Source organism: Colobus angolensis, unplaced genomic scaffold (genome assembly GCF_000951035.1).
Source record: "Colobus angolensis palliatus isolate OR3802 unplaced genomic scaffold, Cang.pa_1.0 Scaffold9, whole genome shotgun sequence".
NCBI lineage: Eukaryota > Metazoa > Chordata > Mammalia > Primates > Cercopithecidae > Colobus > Colobus angolensis.
The window spans coordinates 7,546,802-7,548,230 of record NW_012122931.1 but is presented as its reverse complement, the minus strand read 5'-3'; the positions used below and the strand labels follow the sequence as shown (position 1 = coordinate 7,548,230).

The window sequence follows — 1,429 nt, the reverse complement described above, 5'->3', positions numbered from 1 at the left end:
ACCCAGGGCCCAGGGCCAGGCTACAGCTTATTCATGTTAGTTCTGCTGGTCTCTTCTGCCATCTGAGATTCTGTTTTTTGTTTGTTTGTTTGTTTTTTTGTTTTGAGATGGAGTCTTGCTCTGTCGCCCAGGCTGGAGGGCTGTGGCATGACCTCAGCTCACTGCAACCTCTGCTTCCCGGGTCCAAGCAATTCTCGTGCCTCAGCCTCCTGAGTAGCTGGGATTACAGGCATGCACTAACATGCCTAGCTGATTTTTGTATTTTTAGTAGAGACGGGGTTTCACCATGTTGGCCAGGCTGGCCTCAAACTCCTGGCCTCAAGTGATCCACCTGCCTCAGTCTCCCAGAGGGCTGGGATGGGATAACAGGCATGAACCACCGTGTCTGGCCCAGCCATCTGAGTTTTCTCCATTTCTCTTTGTTCCTGAATCTCTGTATTCCTGTCTCTTGCCAAGTGTGTATCTCTCACTGACTCTTGCTGTCTTTCCCCAGATCTGTATCTCTCTCCATCTCTGGCTTTGTGTCTCCGCCTCTTCAAGTCTCTCCCAGATCTAAAAGGCTCTATCCTTGTCTCTTTTATCTCTCCCTCCTGCCTCAGGGCTTTCGGCTGACAACCAGGGGGTGCAGCTGGGCTGGGGTGGCAAGCAGAATTGACTGTCCCCTGTGTCCCCAGGGGCAATGCCTTTTTGAGCAGTGTGCCTTCCTGGATGCCCTGAATGTCTTCTCACATGCTGCTGAGCTCCAGCCTGAGAAAGCGTGCTTCCGTTACCGATGGTGAGTGCCCTTGCTGGACCCTTCTCCCAACAGCGGCTTCCTGACGCCCCACCCGGGAAACAGAGCACTCTGTTCCCTCTGCCCTCAGCATGGCCTGTCTCCTGGCCCTCAAGCGGCATCCGGCCTGCCTCTCACTCGTCACTGAGGAGCTGAAGCAGGACACCACCAACGCCGACATCTACATCCTCCGGGCAAGACTCTACAACTTTCTCCAGAAGGTACAGTGGAGAAGGCGGGCAGGGGCGTGCCTCCCAACCTGGGGGTCATCAGTGTGCCCCAAGAGTACAGGAGGAGGCAAGGCTGTCAGCTAGCCCAGAAGCCCCATCCCACAGTGCAGTGGGCACTGTCCTCCCTGGGAAGAGGCCCACACTGGCCTGGACCACTCACTCAGCTACCACTTCAGGTCCTTGTTCCATTGTTGCTCAGCCCTGGCTCTGTGCCAGGCCTGTGCTGCACCCCAAGGGATGCAAAAGATGAGAGACTCATGTCATCCCTGTCTAGATGGAGCTCACAGCCTGGGGGAGGTATCCCTGGGCAGATGAGTACACTGCGAAGGATTTAGCCACAATCCTGTGAAGCCACACACGGGGGCACCCAGGGCACCTAACATGAGTTAGCCCTTCTCCCTTCCTCTTCCTCCCTCCTCCCTTCCTC

The 1,429-nt window shown here is 55.8% G+C and overlaps 2 protein-coding genes across 2 annotated transcripts in view; one reads left to right on the top strand and one right to left on the bottom strand.

Moving 5' to 3' along the window:
* Window positions 1–1,429, top strand: part of TTC16 (tetratricopeptide repeat domain 16) — a 16,257-nt gene that overhangs the window by 3,361 nt on the left and 11,467 nt on the right. Inside the window, exons 5-6 of the mRNA XM_011931460.1 lie at window positions 675–775; window positions 864–993. Of these exons, the coding sequence (XP_011786850.1) occupies window positions 675–775; window positions 864–993 (231 nt within the window). The remainder of the gene's footprint in view (window positions 1–674; window positions 776–863; window positions 994–1,429) is intronic.
* PTRH1 (peptidyl-tRNA hydrolase 1 homolog (S. cerevisiae)) overlaps window positions 1–1,429 on the bottom strand; it is an 11,886-nt gene that overhangs the window by 5,980 nt on the left and 4,477 nt on the right. The gene's annotated exons all lie outside the window — the stretch shown is intronic.